At 45.5% G+C, this 21,268-nt stretch overlaps 1 protein-coding gene across 8 annotated transcripts in view; it reads right to left on the bottom strand.

Annotated features, from left to right (window-relative positions):
- LOC134958139 (TRIO and F-actin-binding protein-like) overlaps positions 1-21,268 on the bottom strand; it is a 145,735-nt gene that overhangs the window by 66,253 nt on the left and 58,214 nt on the right. For 7 of the 8 annotated variants that reach the window (XM_063940522.1, XM_063940521.1, XM_063940526.1 and 4 more), the window contains 3 exons: positions 19,689-19,798; positions 5,284-5,701; positions 4,514-4,612 (listed from right to left, as the gene is read on the bottom strand). In XM_063940522.1, coding sequence (XP_063796592.1) covers positions 4,514-4,612; positions 5,284-5,701; positions 19,689-19,798 — 627 coding nt within the window. The remainder of the gene's footprint in view (positions 1-4,513; positions 4,613-5,283; positions 5,702-19,688; positions 19,799-21,268) is intronic. The other variant, XM_063940523.1, reaches the window with a different exon arrangement.

Raw genomic sequence — 21,268 nt, 5'->3', positions numbered from 1 at the left:
AATATCTAGTACAGGCTCTTATAGGATAAGGCCCCCAATTCCGACACAAGTCTGGCAGAGGCTAAGGCCAGCAACATGACTGTCTTCCTGGTTAGATATTTCAAGTCTACCCTATGCAAGGGTTCAAACCAGTCCGACTGGAGAAAAAAGTCAAGACCACATTGAGATCCCACGGAGCCGTGGGAGGAACAAAGGGAGGTTGAATGTGCATAACCCCCTTTAAAAAAGTCTGTACTGCAGGAAGTACTGCCAGTTGTTTCTGGAAGAAGATAGAGAAAGCCGAAATCTGAACTTTGATAGAGCCTAATCTTAGGCCCTTATCCAGGCCTGCTTGCAGTAAAACAGTAGAAAGTGGCCCACACGAAATTCCACAGGGGAATCTCTTCTACCCTCGCACCAAGAAACATATTTCTTCCAAATACGGTGGTAATGTTTGGATGTAACCACCTTACTGGCTTGGATCATAGTTGAAACAACCTTGGATGGAAGGCCCTTTCTGGTTAAAATCTCCCACTCAACTTCCAGGCCGTCAAACATAGCCGCTGTAAGTCTGGATAATCAAACGGTCCCTGTTGAAGAAGGTCCTTGAGAAGGCGTAGAGGCCAGGGTTCCTTCAGCAGCAAGGTCAGGAGGTCCGCATACCATGCCTGTCGAGGCCAATCCGGGGCAATGAGAATTGCCTGAACTCTTTCCTTTTTGAGTATTTTAGAACTTTTAGATAGAGAGGAATTGGAGGAAACAGGTAAACGAACTGGTAAGTCCACTGCGTCGTCAGAGCATCTACCGCAAACCAGTAGCATCTGCTGACCACTGTCTCAGCCATAGGGCTCTATAAGCCGATACTGCCATAGCAGTGGTACGGCCATTAATGATACTAAGTTCCTTAACAGTCTCACTCAAAGTTTGCAGCATCTTGGATATGTTGTAGTAATGTAATTATCTCCTCCTGAGGTAGTGTAAGCAACCCTTTCAGAATATCATCAGACCATTTTACCATTGCTCTAAAAATCCAGCCGAATACCATGGTAGGGTGTTGGGCTACACCTGCTGCAGAATAAATTGATTTAGGAGTGGTTTCAATTTTGCGATCAGCTAGGTCTTTGAGAGAAATGGCCCCAGGTACAGGTAAAACAATTTTACGTGACAGCCTGGATACAGAGGTATCCACTGTCGGTGGGTTTTCCCAGATGTTTCTATCCTCTGTAGGGAAAGGAAATAAATTTAGCACCCGTTTAGGGGTAATACATTTTTGTCAGGATTTATCCATGCTGCCTTAGCAAGGAAATTGAATTCCTTAGAAACCGGGAAGGTTGCAGAGGACTTTGGTTTCACATTAAAAAACAATTCCTCTGCCGGTTCTGCTTCCTTATCTGGGATACTGAGTACCTCTCTAATCGTATAAATGAGGGCCTCAACTCCTGGGGACAGGGAATTATCCTCGTCCACCTCCTTCATCAAACTCTGGTAGTTCAGAATCAGATTGCAATAACTGTGGGAGAGTGCGTTTATGAGAGACCCACAGGTGGGGCTGAGGAGCCTGCCTGTGGTCGGCAGCAGCTAACATGAACGTGTCCATAGACTGTTTCAGGGTTTGTCTTTCTTGTTTACCCGTAGCCAACTCTGAATTATACTTGTAATCATAGTTTTAAATGATTCCAATCACTCAGGTTCCTGCACGTTACTACCCTGTGAAGGACATTAGGGACCCCTGTGATGAAGGTGTAAACCTAGCCTTGCATAAAGTACACACAGACTTATTTGCAGACATGCTTGAGCAGAAAACACAGAGATTAGTATTAAAGACAGTGCAGTGCAGTATTAGTGAGATGGCACACTTATTCCAGACAACCCTGAATAAAGTGACACAGAGAGGATTGGGACCAGCACATAACAGCACAGACCGAGCAGCATCCCGCTCGGTGTCTCTTATGTGTAATTTACCACACAGCGGTATAACCGCTGACTATATGCTCCCCCCTTTACTATAACCCCCTGTGACCATACAATTGGTGATTCAGTGGGTCCTGTGGAAGAGCAGTCTCCGCATGCAGCCTATTCAGAGCAGCAGCAGGAAATGGCCCCTTTTAGCCTCTGGTCCCGCTCTCCAGGAAGCCCTGCCCCCGTAATGGCGCGCGGGTCCCTCCATGTTATTTATACTGGCTTCTACAGGTGTGTGTAAAAACAGTGCGCAAACCCCTTTTACATGTATAACGCCAGTGTGGGTACACAGCAGGCATCGCGGCCTGTAGCCGGGTGATCGCTACCCCTTCATGCCGCCATTTGCACCGGGAACCCGCTAACCGGGACCCTGGTGTATCACTCACCGCGTCTGCTTCGGCATCTGTTAGGGGTGGTGGCATGCTGCCGGCGTGGGCTCACACCCGAGGGGTATGAGAAACATCACCTCAGGAGCTCAGTGTCCTGTCAGCGGGGATACGAACCATTAACTCTGAGGAAGTTGGTTTCGGTCTCACGACGCAGACAGACTGGTTGCCAACCAGTGTGCCTGAAAACAACAACCTAAAATAAATTAAACTCTGGAGAGCAACAGAATGCACCCGGCTCCTTGGGCACATTTTCGAAAACGGAGTCTGCTTGGAGGGGCATAGCGGGGAGGAGCCAGCCCATACTATTAATTTCTTAAAGTGCCCGGCTCCAATGGACCAGCTCTATACCCCATGGTAATCTTCAATTCCCAGTATCCACTAGGACGTTAGAGAAAAATATATTAATATTGCTTTCATTAATATTCATATGTTTATTTATATAGGATTTTGAAATATATTTTTAGATTTAGGAGTTTTATGTTTATTTTTGTGATATTAAATCAATTTGTTTTTTAACAGAAGCCTCCATATTGAATGACACAAATTCATTAAAAACAATTTGGCAACGGCTGGAGTATTTAGGGGCTGATTCAGCTGGAAATAGTTTTCCGATGGTTGTAGGTCTACGCATTCCTCCAGTGTACAGCTGTGAAGTCAATCATATTCCCAGTAAGCCGCATGTCTGACATGCTGGTGGTGTTTGTGGGTAGCAGCAGGGGGGGGGGGGGGGGGGGGGATGGGACCAGTTTGCAAAGCCAGTGGCTGCATCCTCGGACGCAAATCACTGGCCCCGCCAGCATAGCTTTGCTGGAAATCCTGAGTAACTCGTGGGTTATTTAGATGTCCCACGGGTCAGTCGATGTTTATGCTGTGGATCTGATGCTGCATCTTCAAAAAGAAAGCAGCGCACCATTAGCATACACAAATCCGCTGTGACCGAAAATGCAGCACTAATCCACATTGCATCCACCTCTAAACCAGCCTCTCAGTCACTGACGATGTCCAGACACAGGGCCCGATTCCCATTTGTACGCACTGACGATATTTACGCAGCTGAGCCATAATCAGAAGACTGAGTATGTGCTGCGGCCGCATTGCGCACACACAGGAGGTACCTTTACGATGGCACTAGCAGTGTGGTTATATTCTCAGAGTGACTGACAGCCAGAGGCCGTTTGGGGGAGGTAATGGGGGAAGAGGGCAGGTGTGTTACAACCGGTTTTGGAACGTGTCTCTGTCTACATCTGCGATTGTGAATGCAGAAAACATGGTGCCAGAGTCCATTCTTCCAGACCAAAGACCCATTCAGGGAGTGATTTGCGCCAATGCTGCGAACATGTACGGAATTGAGGAGAGTTTGCGATGGCTCTGATAAGAGTATGTATTAATTTCTAAGCAACTGCTTCACTTGCGTGGTTTCTGAAGTCTTTAGGCTGAAATATCGCAGCTGTGTAGGCTTTAGCATAGAAATCTGAATTAGGCCCACTGTGCGATTACCAACATTGGCAATTTTCCCTGGCAATGTTAGGATACCATTTTGGAACAATGTGGCCATACATCGCTGAGAAATATATACCCCTGTAAAAATGTAATCCTAACCAAGCACAAACTATTACATATGTATTGGGGACGATTTATGCCTAGATTTATCAAGCCTTGGAGAGCGATTAAAAAGCATGGTGATAAAGTACCAAGCAATCAGCTCCTATCTGTCATTTTTCAAACCCAGCCTGTGACAGGGCAGTTAGGAGCTGATTGGCTGGTACATTGTCACCATGCTATTTATCACTCTACAAGGCTCGATAAATGGGCCCCTTAGAGTTTAAAGCAAATGCAGTCATGGGTTGCATATTTGAACATGGCTAAGCCATACTGTGCTGTAGGTGGGTAATTGTAAAATGCTCAACCGGATTTAGGATTGTGGTGGAAGGGGGGGGGGGCAAAGTGATTAATTACAGTGCATAAAACAGGGATGGCCACTATGTGCATGAAACATACATAACAGGCCTCATTGCAGTGCTACGTGGCTGGCTCGGCTGAAAGTTCTGCACTTCAGGAAAATTTGCACCTTGCCGGAATTAAGCCTCATTATGTGGAAAATAGGTCAACTGAGGGGCTGCGATTCTGCAATGCAGCATATTAAGGTGCATGCACTGTGCAGGAGTTCAAGAGTCTGAGTGACTCACCTGAGAGATGAAGCCATGAGGAACAGTTCTCTCACCGTCTCCCTTCTGAGCTTCTATTTCCTTCTTGGCTTTCTCCAGCTGCATCTTTAAACTCTGAATCTGTAAAATGTGAAACATATGGAACCTCAGAGCTCGTAGCATTATACAGCAACTCACTCTTCATGCAACTACTGGCCCTCAGCCATCAACAGAAACAGTAGCCAGAAATGGTGAGGAGCACACCTTCAAATCAGAGACAACCCATCCTTCCCACTTGCCAAATGATCGCTCTAACTGCCAAGCAACTGTCTTCAAAAGGTACAAAATTACCAAAACCCCACAAATAAATGGTCAAACTTCCATCTCAAATGTATGGACATGCATTTTCAGTCCCATGTTGTAAAGCATTTCACCAAGCCTAAAACCCTCCACCTATTAAGGTCTAACAAACTGTAATAAACTCTTCTTAAAAATGTTCAAGTTTAGCATGTTAACATATTTATAGGTGTGCTCTCAGTTGTGAACAGATTTGGATTTAGCACTATTAGGAGTATCCTATATTTATATGTCAACACAAGGGATCTGCACAAAACAAGAAAACAGTGCAGAGCAGTCCTGCCTCCATTGCTGGCAGAAGCAGGGACATTCCTCCATTCACACCACATCATTTAAACATGTTTGCTTCACTGTGTTATGAAAAACATAAGAACCAACTGTCTGAGAAACCCATAACAGTCAGTGAAGTGACAGCACATCTTTATAGAAAAACTCCCTCTTCTAAGCATATTCACCTGTCTTTCAAGAGTGGAGGTGTTTTCTCCCCCAGTTTTGCTTCTGCTTCCACCCAGCAAACAGGTAAGGGATGTTTGTTTTGTCTCCCGCAAGGGCAAGCGCTCAAGCTCTTTCCATTTAGCCTCAATGTCTTCATTAAGTCGCTGCTTTTGCTCTTCTGATAGTCCTGTGGGGGTGACACGACGAGTGGAAGATGTGTCAGGAGCAGCTTCAAACCAGCGCCTGCGTTCCTCTGACCTCAGATCCCGCTCCTCCCCTGGGGAGAGCGGAGATAACTCCACATAATCAAATGAACCTTGACGAGATCCTGTCAGCTCCGCTTTTCTCTGTCTGACTTCTGAACCCAGTCGCAGTTCTTCAGGCCTTTGAGTGTGACGAGTGGGTACAAACGTATTCTCCTTATTGCCCTCAGACAACCTAAAAATGAGCAATGTTAATATATGAGAAGAACCAATGCATAAAATCACATACGCCAACACAGCAAGACTTATGCCCCCAATACTGCAATATTTGGCTAGAAAGAAATCACAATTGACAAAAATTAGGGACAGAACATGTACAATACAACACCGTGATCTTACTATATGCACTATACACGCAGTGATATGCACTATAACGTATCCTTTGCTGGAATCCCACAGTGACACCAGTACACCTGAAGGTGCAGCCCCCTTCCCCACATACACCCAGGGGGGGTGCTACCCCCCTTCCCCACATACATCTGAGGGTCCATTCCTCTCATACACTGAGCTGTCATACAATACCACACATTTGCTTTCACTGCTTCAGTTTCTCATGATAATGAAAGGAATTGACCGCTTCCTCTATAACCGCAACATATGTGGATGATGTATAGGTGATGTATGCTATGAACCAGTGTGAGCTGTAATCGTTGGTTATATTTTATGCATAATAAATCTGTTTATTGTGGTGGTTTTTAAATATGCAGAATATAATGCTGCCTTTTATACATAAATGCTCTGCCTTGCATACTCCAGGAAATCTTCAAAACACAGAATAAGGAATGATTGGTATTGCTGTTCACCTGCTGCTGATGGTTTCTTTATATAAAAGCAGTGTTCAGTTGATATTACATGTAGGATTATACCCCTTTCACACCGCACAAATAGCTTGGTATCGGTCGGCATATTGCTATATCCTATCCTAAGTCCACAGGATAACGTTGGGATATGATGAGACGACAGTGGATTTGCACCAAACAGTGAAAGCTTTTCGGCCTCCCAGCATGCAACAGGCCCGTCCATATATCCCCGACTCTTGTCTCAGGCAAATCAGTTGTTTTTCAAAAGCTCAAGGCGGGACCATCGTAGAAAGCCCTAATCAGGCGAGAAGAACACACATGCACACCCTTCCGTACAAGAAGGAAGAGGTTAGTGAGTAAAAGGATCCTTAAATCAGGTGCGTCAGGGTGGGATCCCTGTGGATCCTGTGGACTTAGGCGAAATACAGTTATCAACTGTAAGTTCTTACCAGAATGTATATTTCTCCTGCAGGGTCCACAGGTTATCCACAGGATAATATTGGGATGTCTCAAACCAATTTAGTGATGGGGACACTCCTGATTGGACAGGAGAATCCTTCGCCCGAATTCACTGTCCTGAGAGGCAAAGGTATCAAAGGCATAATGTCTAATGAATGTGTTAATGGAAGACCATGTGGTTGCCTTACATATCTGTTCTGCTGAAGCACCACGTTGTGCTGCCCATGACGGGCCTACCTTACGAGTAGCGTGAGCAGAGACATTATCCAGAACAGGGAGATCAGCTTGAGTATATGCTTCTGAATAGTCATCCGAAGCCACCTCGCCAGTGTCTACTTATCAGCAGACCATCTTCTCTTGTGAAATCCGTAGAGAACAAAGAGAGAATCTGTCTTTCTGACCGCACTGGTACGATCTACGTAGATCCTTAAGGCACGGGTTACATCCAACGATGCATCGCCCGCAGAAAGGTCTGGCCCTTGGAAAGCCGGGACTACAATTTCTTCGTTAATGTGGAATCTAGACACCACCTTAGAGCAGTTCTCAGAATAAATCTGGGTATCTTCCTATCTGGATAAAAAAAAAAAAAAAATGAGATTTATGGTAGACTTACCATAGTTAAATCTCTTTCTGCGAGGTACACAGGATTCCACAGGGAATAACATCGGGGTGTAGAGTTGGATCTTGATCCGAGGCACCAACAGGCTAAAGCTTTGACTGTTCCCAGGATGCATTGCACCACCTCCTCTATAGCCCCACCTCCATGCACTGGAGCTCAGTTTTGTTAACCAGTCCAATGCAGTAGCAGGTAAAAGAGACGGCAGATGTTAGTCACATAGAACCACATTCTCACGACAGGAGAAGGGACTAGCGGCTAATGCCATACAAACCCAAAGAAGCTAAGTGCGTCAGCGTGGGCGCCTGTGGAATCCAGTGTACCTCGCAGAAAGAGATTTAACAAAGGTAAGTTCTTACCATAAATCCTTTTCTGCAGCGGGGTACACTGGTATTCCACAGGAAATAACATCGGGGATATCCTAAAGCAGTTCCTCATGGGAGGGGACACACAGTAGCGGGTACAAGAATCTGGCGTCCAAAGGAAGAATCCTGGGAGCCGGAAGTATCGAAGGCATAGAACCTGATGAACGTGTTCACAGAGGTCCACGTAGCCACCTTGCACAACTGTTCAGCGGGCGGGCCACCCAAGAAGGTCCAACAGACCGAGTAGAATGGGTTTTGATAGCAGCAGGAACTGGGAGACCAGCCTGCGCATAGGCTTGTGCAATCACCATTCTAATCCGTCTGCCCAAGGTCTGCTTATTCGCAGGCCAGCCACGTTTGTGAAAACCAAAAAGTACAAAAAGGGTATCTGCCCTCCTGAGGGAGGCAGTCCCCTATACGTAAATAAAGAGAGCCCGTACCGCATTTAAAGACCGCTCTTTGGAGCACAAACCAGAAGAGATAAAGGCCGGAACCACAATCTCTTGATTGAGATGAAAAGATGATACCACCTTAGGTAGATTACCAGGGCGAGTTCGAAGAACTGCCCGGTCACGGTGAAAAATCAGAAAGGGTGGACGACAGGACAAAGCGCCTAAGTCACCCTTCTAGCAGAGGCAATAGCCAATAAAAACACGACCTTAAGTGTAAGGCATTTAAGATCCACAGACTCAAGAGGATCGAATGGAGACTCTTGCAGGGCATTCAAGACTACAGACAGATCCCATGGAGCCACAGGAGGGACGTAGGGAGGCTGAATCCTTAAAACACCCTGGAGTATGAAAGTATGAATGTCAGGAATAGACGCAATTTTTCTCTGAAACCACACCGACAAGGCAGATATATGAACCTTGAGGGAGGCCAGACGAAGGCCTAAATCTAGACCTTGTTGCAGAAAAGCCAAAAGCCTAGAAGTTCTGAATGAATGGGCATCAATAATTCTCAGCAGCACACCATTTGAAATAAGAATTCCAGACCCTGTAATAAATCCATGCAGAAGCCGGTTTGCGGGCCTCCAACATAGTTTGAATAACCGTCGAAAAGAATGAAAGGTGGTACTCTTAGCCTTTGGGAGCGAAGGATTAGAATTTGGGAGACACTCAGTCTTGGCAGTAGCAGAGTCAGTCACAATCTTGTCCAGATCCTCTTTTTGGAGTCCAGGTCCACCTTCCAGGACCTCAACCACATAATTTGACGAGCTAGGATAGACGTAGTAGATGCCTTGGCCACCATTACACCTGAATCAGAGGCCGCCTCCTGAACATAGTGGGAGGCTGTGGTAATATAAGACAGATATTGTTTGGCAGTGTCAGAAAAATCCTGTGGCAACTCATCCTCAATTGCCTGAACCCATGCTTTAATACCTTTCGCAGCCCAGGAGGCTGCCATAGTGGGTCTATGTACAGCGCCAGTACAGGAGTAAATATACTTCAGCCATCCTTCCACACGCTTATCCATCGGTTCCTTCAGTGAGGTGACAGTGGTGACAGGCAGGGTAGATGACACCACAAGAGGATCGACTTGAGAGTCCACCGGCGGTGGAGTTTCCCACTTGTTACTCAACTCCGCAGGGATAGGATAACGAGCTAGCATCTTTTTCGCATTCTTTCCTGGAGACGACCAGGATTCCTGACGTATGTCAATTAAATGGTCAGAATGTGGTAAGACTACTTTAACAACCTTCTGACGTTTGAACCTATCAGGTTTCTTAGAGGCAGTAGGAGGCTTAATGTCCTCATCTATTTGAAGAATTAGCTTAATAGCCTCCAGTAGGTCAGGAACATCAACCTGGGTTGTAAATTCCTCATCAGAAGCAACTGTATCAGTATCTGATGGATCAGTATATTCCCCATCCTCATCGAAATATTAGTGGAATGTGAGGAAGAAATGGCCCGTTTAGATGAACCCCTTGGTCCCAGAAGAGTGTGGGGTAGACTTTTGTCTAACCAAAGACTGATTTAATTGTTGTAATTGGGTAGAGAGATTATCCTCCCAGGGCGGATTAACTACAGGGACAATATGTGGCTACAATAGCACAGGAGGTTCCACAGTGTAGTCAGCAGACTTGAGAATGCTGCCCAGGGTGGGTCCCACAGGTGCTGCAGGTTGACTAGGTGTATAGTGACTAGGTGTATGGTGACTAGGTGTATGGCACTCAGCGCCTGAACCAGCAGCTAAAACTTCCCTCTCAGGTAAATCCGTGGTGCCAGTACTGCAGGATGCAGAAGCGTCCGTGGATTTCCCGCCCTGTGTAGCAGACATCATAAGGAATGAAGCCTCAGGGTGTAACAGTACAATAAAGCCAGACAAACACAATACCTGCAAATAACCCCCTATGTGACAGTAAACACAGCACACAAAACAGAGGATTTAAGCGGTTTGAGTTGACAGAAACACACCGAAAAAATACCCCTAACGCACTTAGCGCCTCAGGGTACAGAATATAGTGATAGCAATACGTGATATAGGAGAATGGAATCCCACACAACAGCTACAGGCACACTCAGTCACATGTACAATGCAGAAGTTATTACATATAAACTATAAAACTGCACTGGACTAGTAAAACTACATATAAATATGTATGAGTATAGATATAACAATGCTCAGTAGGTACTGGATGTATATCACAGAATACTTGTACTAAATATTCAGATAGCAGTACACTTGTTCTGAACTAACACTGTCTAAAATGACATGTAGAAAACTTAAGTGCCTGTAAATGCACAGCGCTGATGAGGCAGGCGGCTTTACAGAGGAGACAGAGCCCTGCAGTCCCGGAGATTAGCCCAGCTAGTAGTGAAGATGACGCAAAAATCTCTGTCAGGGAGTGAGGGAGAAATGCAGCTCCAGGGTGGGAATACCAGGAGCAGATGGTGCCCGGAGCTGAAGGAGGGGCTGCAGGTCAGCGCCTTATCCGCTATGCTGGGCCTCACCACCGGGTACTATGGAGCCTATATTAAATGGATTTTAGTAAATACGACCTGTGCTCCCTGCCCTGGTGGATATAGTGTGGTCCCTGTGCAGTACAGTGTCCACGCCAGCGGCGCAGTCCGTCTCCTGGGAAGCACGCAACCACGTGATCCAGGAGAGCGTCAGCGGTGTGTGCCTGAAGTCCGGTGCGCCTCCGCTACCAGTACCCAGGAACCAGGCCCGGGAATATGCAGAGCTGCTGGGGGAGGTGATGAAGCCGCAGCACAGCATGTCAAAATGACATAGAAAGTGTTGCGGCACTTAAAAGTCTTCTTAATAGCTCTTTTCAGGGCTGCCTAGCGCAGTCCCCCCTGTTAGTGACCTGCTATGCAGGCACCAACTTACACATTGAGTTCCAGTGCCTGGAGGCGGGGCTATAAAGGAGGCGGTGCAATGCATCCTGGGAACAGTCAAAGCTTTAGTCTGTTGGTGCCTCGGATCAAGATCCAACTCTACCCCCCGATGTTATTCCCTGTGGAAACCAGTGTACCCCGCTGCAGAAATCAGAAATGGAGGACGACATAACAATGCCCCTAAATCTGAAACTCTTCTAACTGAAGCCATGGCCAGTAGAAAGAGAACTTTAGCTGTCAATATTTTAAGATCCACTCTTTTAAGTGGTTCAAATGGGGCAACTTGAAGGGCCTTTAGGACTAAACTTAAAGTTCCAAGGTACTGTAGGAGAAACAAAAGGGAGGTTGAATGCGCAGCATTCCCTGGAAAAAAAAAAAAAAGTGTTCACATCCTGTAGATTGGTAATTTTCTTTTGGAACCATACAGTCAATGCTGACAATTGCACTCTCAAGGAAGCAGCTTTAAACCTTTATCCATTCCTGCCTGAAGGAATGCCAAGATCCTGGAAACTCTGAAAGACCTAGGGTCAAATTTCCGTTCACTGCACCACTGATTATAGGCTTGCCATATTCGGTGATAAACGCTAGCCGAGGAAGGTTTCCTTCCTCTGAGCATTGTTTGAATTACCTGTTGTGAGAATCCTCTTGACTTTAGGATAGAGGTCTCAAAAGCCACGCCGTCAAATACAGTTGATCCAGGTGTCTGTGATAACAAGGACCTTGGGTCAGTAAATCTGGACGTTAAGGGAGTAGGAATGGAGCATCCATCGACATCCTCTGCAGATCTGTGTACCAATGTCTTCTGGGCCAAGCCGAAGCTATTAGTATCACAGCACCCCTTCCTTGTTTTACCTTTCTCACCACTAATAAGGTGATTGGTGGATGAAAGTCCCATCTAACCGACCGGGCATCCACAAAGATCGCTTTCGGATCCTTTGTTCTTGATCAGTATGCAGGAACTTTATTGTTCTGACGAGACGCCATGAGATCTATCTCTGGCAACCCCAACCTGTCGGCCAGGATCTGGAAGACCTCTGGGTGTAGAGCCCATTCGTTTGCATGAATGGCGTGGCGACTGAGAAAATCCGCTTCCCAGTTTAGGACTCCTGGCACGAACACTGCGGACAAGGCAGGAAGATGAAGTTCTCCCCACTTTAACCTGCAACTTCACTCCTTCATTGCTTTTTTGCTGCGAGTTCCTCCCTGATGGTTCAGGTACTCTACTGCCGTCGCATTGTCCGGGCGGATCTGAACTGGTTTCCACTGAAGGATGTCCTTTGCCTGAATCAGCACCATGTATATGGCCCAGAGTTCCAATATATTTATTGGCAGGCAACTTTCTTCCTTGGTCCACTGCCCCTGGAAAAAAACCTTCCCGACACCGCTCCCCAGCCCTGAAGACTGGCATCCGTTGTCAGAATTTCGCAATCTGATATCCAAAAGGGTCTCCCTTTGTCCAGATGGGATGTCTGTAGCCACCAGGCTAATGACCTCCTTACTTCCAGAGTAAGGGCCATAGTCTGCGTTTTTATAGTCCGATGAAAACCATTCCATTTGGTAAGGATCTGATGTTTCAGAGGCCTCGAATCGAACTGAGCATACCTCTACCATGTCGAATGTTGACACCATCAATCCCATCAAACGCATTGCTGCGTGAATGGATGCCTTTCGACTATGTAGCAGCTCCTGAATCCTTGACTGAACTTTGGAAATTTAGTTCAGAGGTAAGATTACTCTCTGAAGGCTCAAATTCAATACAGCCCCTAAGTGAGTCATCCGCTGTGACGGAACCAGAGAAGATTTCGCCCAATTTAGGAGCCAACCGCGCTTCTCCAGACACACTATTGTCTGTTGCAGGTGACACAGAAGCAATTCCTGAGACTGTGCAAGGATTAAAAGATCGTCGAGGTATGGAAAAATTCTTATCCCCTGCTGGCGGACATAAGCTGCCATTACCACCATAATTTTGGTAAATATTCTGGGGGCTGTGGCCAATCCGAATGGCAGGGCCTGGAACTGAAAATGCTGTTGGAGGATAGCGAAACGGAGATAGCGCTGATGGGACAGGGCTATAGGAACATGTAGGTAAACATCCTGGATGTCCAGGGATACCATAAAATCCCCTTGCTCCATGGCCAAAATGATGGAACGTAGTTTCCATATGAAACCGAGGCACCCAAATGTACTTGTTCAGCACTTTGAGACTGAGAATGGGCTGGAACGACCCATTTGGCTTCTGGACTAGAAACAGGTTGGAGTAAAAACCCTATCCTCGTTGCGTAGGAGGAACTGGGATGATTATCCTGGCTGAAGCAATATCTGAACTGCCTCCTGCAAAGCCCTGGCCTTCGTCTCCACTAAAGACGCACTGGTACAAAAAAGGTGGTAGACTGCTGCCAGATCTGTGCAAATTGAAGAAGTTGGCCTCCCACCCTGGGATCCCCCAGGTGGAGGCCCGCACCATCAGGCTGATGGCTTATCTTCTATTTTAGGAACCTGTCCTCTGGTAGCCCAATGCTTTTTAGTCTTGCCAGTCTTGTTGAATTGGGACTGTATGCCATCACCTTTTGCTTTTCCTTGAGAACGAAATGGCCGAAAAGCTGGAACTGTAGGCTTGAATTTGTATGTGGAAGGGAATTTTAGTTTCTTGGAGTCTGCTTCTGACTCCAAAATACTGGTTAATTCTTTACCAAAAAGAATATCTCCAGAAAAAGGTAAAGACTCCAAAAACTTTTTGGATTCTGAATCAGCTTTCCATGTACATAACCAAACTGCTCTGCGATCAGCTACTGCTGAAGCTGATGCCCGAGAGGCAATTGTACCCATATCCAACATCACATCCTGTTTGATATGTGCAACATGAGATTTTTGCTCTCTAGATGCCACTGCTTTTGCCATCCAGGCTGAAGCCATGGCAGGTTTTACGATTGCCCCAGACAGGGAAAAAATGGTTTTTAGAAAACCATCCACTCTCCTATCAGTGACATCATTTAATGATGTTGAAGGCAAAAATAATGTAGTTTTTCGCACTAATCGAATGACATGCATATCTACTTTGGAGGCCACATCCCTCTTTAAACAATCCCCAGCCGGAAGAGGATAATTGGAATTGCATTTCCTTGGAATTCTAAATTTCTTAATGGGCGTAGCCCAAGCCTCTTCCATAATTTCCGTCAGCTAATCTGACCCAGGAAACTCAGTCCTAACTGATTTGGGACGTTTAAACACAGGTGCCTTGGATTTTAAAACAGGCTCTGCTGATTCTTCTAAGGATAGAATAGCTTTCATTGCAGTAATTAACTCAGATATGTCCACTGAGCTGAGACCTTCTTCCTCATCTTCGTATGCAAAACCAGAACATGAGTCTACATCCTGCGACTAATCCTCATCTGAAACATGCGTAGACTGTGAAGATGTTGTTTCAGGTCTATGTGATTTACTTACAACTGGCTTTTCAGTCTGTTTCTGTTGAGAGGCTGCTATTTCCCATGCTGTAAGTGATAAACCGCAGGTGGAATGCTGCATGTAGGGGTTAATAGTGTAACTTATCCCTGGTACAGAAGTTAGAATTATCCGCTCAGCTATACTGTGCAAACATAGCCCATGGGGGATCAACTTGCACCTGCGTCTGCCTTGAAATTTTCAAGAGACCATGGTGAAAGCTAAAACAATTTGCACAAAAACCATCCTGAACCAGATCCTGAGAGGTTAACCCAGCTTTGCAAGACAAACATGATATGAGTGTTGGTGCTGCTGTGAGTGTATTTTCCTAACCCTTGCCGCTCTTAGACATGATAAATAGTCAGACATTTGCACAGTGTACTTCACAATTTGTGACTGTAATCACTTTAAGTTTTGTTAAAGTACATACAATCCGACCCTAACCTGCTTTGCACCAGCATTGAGAATCGGAATAGACAGGAAAAACTGATAGAATTATAGTAAAGTCAGCAATCAAAATAGGAATCAGTCACAGGTTATACCTTAGTATAATAAGCAATATGAGCACATAATCAACCACAAATACATTTCAAGTATGTAGGAGAAACATATTACTGCATTACATTATATAAGCTTTAACCGTATTTAAACGCATAGCGTAAGAAAATAACAGTAATAATTATCAGACTCATATGCATTAAGCACTTATTCAACTATTCATACTCAAAAGGTAGATAGACACTTAGAGGGTCATTCCGAGTTCTTCGCTCGCTAGCAGATTTTAGCAGCATTGCACACGCTAGGCCGCCGCCCTCTGGGAGTGTATCTTAACTTAGCAGAATTGCGAACGAAAGATTAGCAGAATTGCGAATAGAAAATTCTTAGCAGTTTCTGAGTAGCTCCAGACCTACTCACAGATTGCGATCAGCTCAGGTTCCTGGTTTGACGTCACAAACACGCCCAGCGTTCGGCCAGCCACTCCCCCGTTTCTCCAGACACTCCCGCGTTTTATCCTGGCACGCCTGCGTTTTTCCGCACACTCCCACAAAACGGCCAGTTTCCGCCTAGAAACACCCACTTCCTGTCAATCACACTCCAATCACTTCAATGATGGAAATTCTTAGTTCGGACGTGAGTAAATCTACTAAGTTTTGTGCTAAAATACTTAGCGCATGCGCACTGCGTACCATGCGCATTTTCACCTTAATCGCTCCGTTACGAAAATCGGCAACGAGCGAACAACTCGGAATGACCCCCTTAGGGCCTAATTCAAACCTGATTGTAGAGATCAGCTTCCCTGACATGCGGGGGGACGCCCACCCCAGTACAAAAGCATCGCACAGCGGCGATGCTTTTGTACTGGAAGAGTAGCTCCTACCAGCACAGCTCCTGCGCGCTGGCAGGGAGCTACTCGTCGATGCCCGGGTCGCTTCCAATGGTCCAAACGCCGCCACCACGCCCCCTCCCACCCTCCCAGCGACCGCCTCTGCCTGTCAATCGCAGGACTAAGACAGCTGTCGGCTGTCTGGCATGCGCTGGTGCACTGCCGCATACGCAGTACAGACCTGGTCACTGCTGTGCGAAAACGCACAGCAGCGATCAGGTCTGAATTAGCCCCTTAGTGCTGTATTACCTGTGCTCAGTAGAGTGGGATACAGGGAGACTCACGCCGCTTCCAGGACTGATCAATATGTTTGCGAACGCTGAGTGGATCCAGACGTGGATCCAGACACTATGGATCCAGACACTATGTACACAACCGCTCCGTGAACCTATAGTGAACACAGACGCCCAAGTGAACACTGACGCACCAGTCACACAGCCGCCTATGCTGCAACTGGGTCGCCTTAGTACACAGCATCTCAGACGGAAGTGGGAAAACAGTTCATGGTGGGAGACTCGGAGGAAACTCGTCATGAACCGGGGGGAGGGGCGACCAGGGGAGCGTCTGACTCCCCACTGCGGATATCAACCCTAGGGATCGCGGCCTTATACTACCCCTGGAGCCTATGGTCCCTAAGGCCCAGCGCTGCTAAACTCTAGGTGGCAGCCACTTCAGCGACTGTTTGGTAGTCTCCTCCCAAAATAGTGCGGCTGTGTCCGTATTCCCCTTCTAAGCGGAACCGATGCCTTACCTTCTCCCCGTGCTCCGGCCACAGCCTGGTAACGTCTGCTGGACTTGCTAGTTCATCCTACACAGACGCCCGCCGAAACGGCACTGTACTCGTGGGTAAGCGTTGTCGCGACCCGGTGGGGAGCTGCTGGAGCGACTCTTTCTAAGGTACGTATAAGACGCTTTTCAGAAAGATCACTCAGAAAAATAGTAAGACTATAAAATAAAAAACGTATGGCTGCTAAAAAACAGCAGCCCTTCTGACCATGGTCCGGTTCCTGCCGCACCAAACAAAAAACTAATTTGCCTGAGCCAGGAGGCGGGGATACACGGACGGCCCGTTGCATGCTGGGAGGCCAAAAAGCTTTGACCGTTTGGTGCAAATCCGCTATCGAGTCATCATATCCCAACGTTATCCTGTGGACTCTGCAGGAGAAATTTTGATTTTTTTTGTTCCCCGAGCCACCTAGTTATCACTTTTGCCTTATGGCACGGTGCGCCATCAAGCTGGAAAAGGCATTGTTTGTCACCAAACTGCTCTTTTATGGTTGGGAGAATGTTTTGGTGCCATTCTTTATTCATGGCTGTGTTCTTAGGCAAAATTGTAAGCAATTCCAGTAAATGGCTGAGAAGCATCCCCAAACATGAATGGTCTCAGGATGATTTACTGTTGGCATGACACTGGACTGATGGTAGTGCGCACCTTTCCTTCTCCAGACAAGTGTTTTTCCAGATGCCTCAAACAATCTGAAAGGGGATTAATCAGGGAAAATGACTTTACCCCAGTCCTCAGCAGTCCAATCCCTGTGCCTTTTGCAGAATATCAGTCTGTCCTGGAGAGAAGTGGCTTCTTTGCTGCCCTTGACAACAAGCCATCCTACAAAAGTCTTTGCCTCACTGTGCATGCAGATCCACTCACCCCTGCCTGCTTCCACTCCTGAGCAAGCTCTGCACTGGTGGTGCCCCGAACCCGCCGCTGAATCAACTTTATGAGACAGTCCAGGCGCTTGCTGGGCGTTCTTGGGCGCCCTAAAGCCTTCTTCACAACTATTGAACCTCTCTCCCTGAAGTTCTTGAAAATCCGATAAATGGTTGATTTAGGTTCAATGTTATCCATGCCTAAGCAATGATGCACAGATACTGGTTCACAGCGGGCGGAATGATGCTTCGCTACTCCTGGCAGCTTTGTCAAAAGTCCTTTGACAAAGCTGCCAGGAGCAGCAAAACGCGTCACCAATTCCAACACCAGGAGACTGGACTACTCCACTTTGGCTTCTATCTAAAGGACTTTTTCAAGGACAGCACACTCAGCATCATTCCTCCCGCTGTGAACCAGGATCCATGCATCATTGCTTACCATCACCATAGGGTGCATCATTTCTTTGGATCTTTCAATTGGAACACAGGACTGGTAATGTGCCTCATTAGCCGAAACTCATCCTTGAATTATTCTTATATTAACTGCCCTCTTTGAGAACTACAGTATCCGCCATTTGATTATTGCTCAAGAGGAAGTGATTATACCTGTGGAGCAAAAACTTTTCAAGTCCAGATACTGGTGTACTACCAACTGACCTTGCATTTGGTCTTACCTTTTTTATATACATTTATTTGTTTTTAAATATTGTTGATTAAAATAGGTTTACCATGACAATATGAATTGTGTCAAAGTGCTGTATATCCATTGTTTTTTCTTTATCTTCTTTTAGGGAGATTTACCATCTCCCAACATCACAGCTGCTAGGGGAAACCACTCTTGCTTGCACCTGAATCGTATATACTTGCTATATAAATCTCCTTCTTTAGAACTGGGATGTGACCTAGTTCTCATGTAGGTGGTTCAGTGAAGGAGTGTTCATGCAAATGCAGGCTGCGTAGATCTGAGCATAAGCAGAAATACACTGGAGACTTATCTTTTGAACCTAGTATAGGGCAAGTGATAATAACTAGCAGCAAACATATCTTGAGATACGTAAAACTTTGGATAAGAGCAAATATATGCATTTTTTTCTGAGCAAAGTGTGCCCAATTAACTGCCACACCTGCATTAAGCCCTATGTGCCCAGCATTCTTTACACTAAAGATTGATAAAGTTATAAATTAATTTGAAGTCTTTGGGTTAGATGTACTAAGCTTAGATTCAGAAACCACCAGTACTCTGAGGTACTGTCCCTAAAATTTTAAACCGCAATAACGTCAAATGCATAACACACCTGATTTTGCATCTAATATTATTACTGTTTAAATTTCAGGGTCAAAAATGGCATAGTAAATCTAACCCTATGCCATTTTGTCTATTATAAATTTGTAGCATACCAAGTGGTAAAAGACACAGCAGAACACCTTTATTGCAGCTTACAACAGTTAGCGTGAAAAGATATAATATAGCTCCAAGCAGCAAATAAGAGTCTGACACTTTTTCAGTAGTGTTTAGAAAAATCAGAGCAAATATCGGATTGGCTGCTATGCATTACTCCATGGAGGGATATTAGATTGTTTATGCGCGTCCCGCCCACATGTGCCTGAGCTCCCATCTAAAGTGATGGGAAAACGAGGGGGGCTGATCATGCCCAGAAGTGCCGGGTTTAGCCACCTAAAAAGGTTAAAATCCAACTAAGTGAAGTGCCTTTTGGATGCCCAAATAAATGACCTTTCTCACATTTCTTCTAGCCAGCATAAGGGGTTGCAAGAAGAAATGTCGGATCCAGTGACTGTTCACGCCCGAACAGAGCAACAACTAAATTGCTCAAATCCCCCCACTGTGTTTGCTGTTACCTCATTTGCAGTTTATGCAAACCTCTCCTGACAACTGATGCATGCGAGTATGCAGTATTGTATTATGCAGTAGTTACAATATGTTCCCACCTCATTTAACCAAGTGGGCAGAGGAAAAAAAGACAATACACAACTGATATCTCAATCAGTGAATTTCAGTCTCTCATAAACAATGTATCTTTCATTACAATGTAAATACCTTCACATATCATTTTACACAACATTGTTACCCAAGCACCAATGACTTACTTGGTCACATCGGGTATACAAACAGGGTGGACGTTTTTTCTCAATGCTTCAATCCAGTTCCTGCGTATCCCAGAAGTCATAGCAGAAAGTGTGAAAACACCCTCGCTGGTCTGCAAGGGACAAGGGAGTAAGGAAATATAGAAAGAGCCCAACAGCATTTCTACTCCAGTATTTGGTCCTTAAGTATTTGGTGCCCTTATGTAAATTTCAATAATGTCACCCCCACCAAGAAGCAGAATACTGGAACTTTAGTTACCTATCTCCTCAGTCACATTAGACAGAAACCACTAAATCATAAGGAGTGGGGCTTGCTTGCTTTTTACATAAACTGCTCTTTTAGTCCATGGGGCTCGATTTCAAAACAAACTATTAACATAAACAACTACCACAAGTATTATGAAATATATATTCCTGGAAACGGGTTTGGTATGACATAATGACATTCAGAATGCAGATAATCATTATGTAGACACTATAATCTTGACAATAACATAATGTCAACCAAATGGGACGCAATTAATTTCCCGAACGCCGGAATCCCGACAGCAGGGAAAATGCTGGCCGTCGAAATACCAATCATTGCCCCGTATTCCCACTCGGGTGGTGGCATGGACCACCACCAGAGTGGGAATACGGGGCAATGGTTGGGGAAGTATAATAGCGAGGGGACTCGCTGCACTCGAGGTCGGGATTCTGACTGTCGGTAAAAAGTTTGAATATCGCCCCGCAATCTTCTGTCACTTTAGATGCGAAATATGGTGGAAATAAAAAGAACTGTATCAACATGTATGAACATGTCGACGTTTTGACTGAACAGGACAACAATCTGAATGTCCACATTCTGACTACATCCCCCAGGAAAATTGTCACGGCTTTAATATACTAGTCTCCAGAAAGGAATATGGCATCTACGAAGGAGTGAAGAAGTGATAACCCAATCTTGTTGGTGATAACTTGTAATTCGCATTCATTCTATTGCACAATATATCAAGGTGAAAGTAAGTAAGATGGTGTTTAAATAGCATATAACAGTGCATGAAGCAAAAAAAAAAAAAACCAGACAAAACTGAAACCTTGAAAGAGAAAAAAAAAAAAAGAAAAAAAAAAAAGGATTTTAATACCTACTGGTAAATCCTTTTCTCTTAGTCCGTAGAGGATGCTTCAAGAACCATGGGGTATAGAGGTAAGTCTTTGAATGGGTGTGAACTGGCTCCTACCTCTATGCCCCTCCTCCAGACTCCAGTTATAGGAACTGTGCCAGGGAGATGGACATTTCGAGGAAAAGGATTTAATTAATTATTTTAAACTAAGATGAGATACATACCAGCTCACACCACCAACACGCCGTACAACATGGCATTCAACAACAACGCATGCAACGGCATGACCAACAACAGTCACAGATTGACTGAACTCAACTATAACCAAACTGCAGATACAGCCAGCACTGGGACGGACGCCCAGCATCCTCTACGGACTAAGAGACAAGGATTTACCGGTAGGTATTAAAATCCTATTTTCTCTGACGTCCTAGAGGATGCTGGGGATGCTTCAAGAACCATGGGGTTTATACTAAAGCT

Source organism: Pseudophryne corroboree, chromosome 9, assembly GCF_028390025.1.
Source record: "Pseudophryne corroboree isolate aPseCor3 chromosome 9, aPseCor3.hap2, whole genome shotgun sequence".
NCBI lineage: Eukaryota > Metazoa > Chordata > Amphibia > Anura > Myobatrachidae > Pseudophryne > Pseudophryne corroboree.
This window is presented reverse-complemented; position numbering and strand designations above follow the sequence as displayed.